The sequence below is a fragment of the Pteropus vampyrus genome, unplaced genomic scaffold (genome assembly GCF_000151845.1).
Source record: "Pteropus vampyrus isolate Shadow unplaced genomic scaffold, Pvam_2.0 Scaffold40, whole genome shotgun sequence".
Lineage (NCBI taxonomy): Eukaryota > Metazoa > Chordata > Mammalia > Chiroptera > Pteropodidae > Pteropus > Pteropus vampyrus.
This window is the reverse complement of record NW_011888821.1, coordinates 7,725,040-7,726,777: the sequence shown is the minus strand read 5'-3', so window position 1 is coordinate 7,726,777 and position 1,738 is coordinate 7,725,040. Positions and strand designations below refer to the sequence as shown.

The window sequence follows — 1,738 nt, the reverse complement described above, 5'->3', positions numbered from 1 at the left end:
CCCAGGCTCTGCCTCCTCTGAATGCATCGGCCGAGCACTGGTCTGCCTAAGGGGGTGCATGGCATCACCATCCTGGAGCTTGAAGATGGAACCCGGCCGGCCTAGGGAGATGCTCTGGGGGCAGGGTCCTTCCTGGGGGAGGTGACACCTGAGGCTGGGGGAGAGTTCGTTGGAAAACAGCATTCCAGCCACAGAGAAATGCCTGGGCGAGGGTGTTGAAGGTACCGGAGCTGTTTGACTTTGTATGTGTTTACTGATCTTCTCCAACCCCAAGTTCACAGGAGGTGCTCCATTATATTTCCTGAGTGAATAAATGAAGGAATGAATGAGTGAATGGATAATGGTCCTGGAAGAGCCCAGGGAGGATGGCAGGAGGTTGCAGGAGCCAGATCAGAGGAAATAGATGCTCAGACAAGTTCAGGCCAGACAGCCAGTTGGTGTCAAAGTCAGCATCAAGCCCCCGAGGTCCAGATCCCTATCACGTGACACGACTCCCTTACCTTGCAGAAACAGAACCCACGACCAGCACTGAGGACGCCAGAGGCTCCTCTGGAGGCGGAAGGCCCATGGGTGGACCAGAGAGGTGAGTTCGCTGGGGTCCTGAGCACAGGAAGGGTGCAGACTGAGGCCGAAGAGGGGATGCTATGTCACCACCTGCAGCTCAGGCAGAGAGGGGGCGGCCAACACTGTTCTGCACTGAACACCTGCTGAACGCCCACCATGGTGCTCAGCGGGTTAATTCACCAAAAACGTGTTTGACAATCGAATGGCCAAAATGATTAAGTCCCCAAATGTCTAGTTCACAGAATGACCAGTTTGCTCTCAAGTATAGATATGTACATGATAGGTAGGTGGACTGGTAGATGTTTGATTCATTGTCAGAGTATAGATGGATAAATAGATAAAGATAGATGTAGATGGATGAATGTATAGATGATATAGATAGGTAGTTGATAGATTGAAAAATGATAGATAGGTGGTAGATTGGTTTATGGATGGTAGAAGGATAATAGATGATAGGTAGATAGATGATAGATGAAAGATAGATAGATAGATAGATAGATAGATAGATAGATAGATAGATAGATAGATAATACATACATAGATGACAGATTATCCCCATTTTACAGCTGAGGAAACTGAGGCACAGAGAGGTTAAGTCAGCTGCCCATGGTTTCAGTTAGCAGATGACAATTCACATGCAAGGTTAAGTCAGCTCACACATCCACACGTGAAAGGAACATACAGGAAGTCTTCGACATCTGAATCATGCAAAACTGACATTCTGCCAACTTGGACTGACAAATCTGAGGGTAAACAGCAGGGGAAAAAAAACAATCGTAGCAAAGCTTCAGCCAAAATGAAAACTCTGAAAACCAAGTTCTAAAGTTGGGCAAATAGGTTCATTCAGTGAAACGGCATTGGAAGGGCAGGCTTGCTTGACGCTGGGGTAATGGATGTCGTTTAGCTGGGCCCCACAGAGAGAGGACATGGCACGACACCTAGTAGGTGCTCAGTGTGTTAACTGGATGAACGAACGAACGAATGAATGAATGAGTGGAGCGGAGACTGTGCATCAGAGCTCGGCGGCTACCAGTGGCCGTGAAGGTCGGGCACACACACCACGTGGAGAGAGACACTGATTTGTCCTCATTTCCTCTAAATGACAGGTCCGTGAAGGCAGTCCCCGAGAAGGACAGCGCCACTGCAGAGACCCAGACAGGGCTTCTCCGAGATG

General features: G+C 48.8%; 1 protein-coding gene across 1 annotated transcript in view; it reads left to right on the top strand.

The window, feature by feature from the left end:
• ABCC6 (ATP binding cassette subfamily C member 6) overlaps positions 1 to 1,738 on the top strand; it is a 49,205-nt gene that overhangs the window by 32,813 nt on the left and 14,654 nt on the right. The window contains exon 21 of the mRNA XM_011358430.1: positions 1,671 to 1,724. Within this exon, the coding sequence (XP_011356732.1) occupies positions 1,671 to 1,724 (54 nt within the window). The remainder of the gene's footprint in view (positions 1 to 1,670; positions 1,725 to 1,738) is intronic.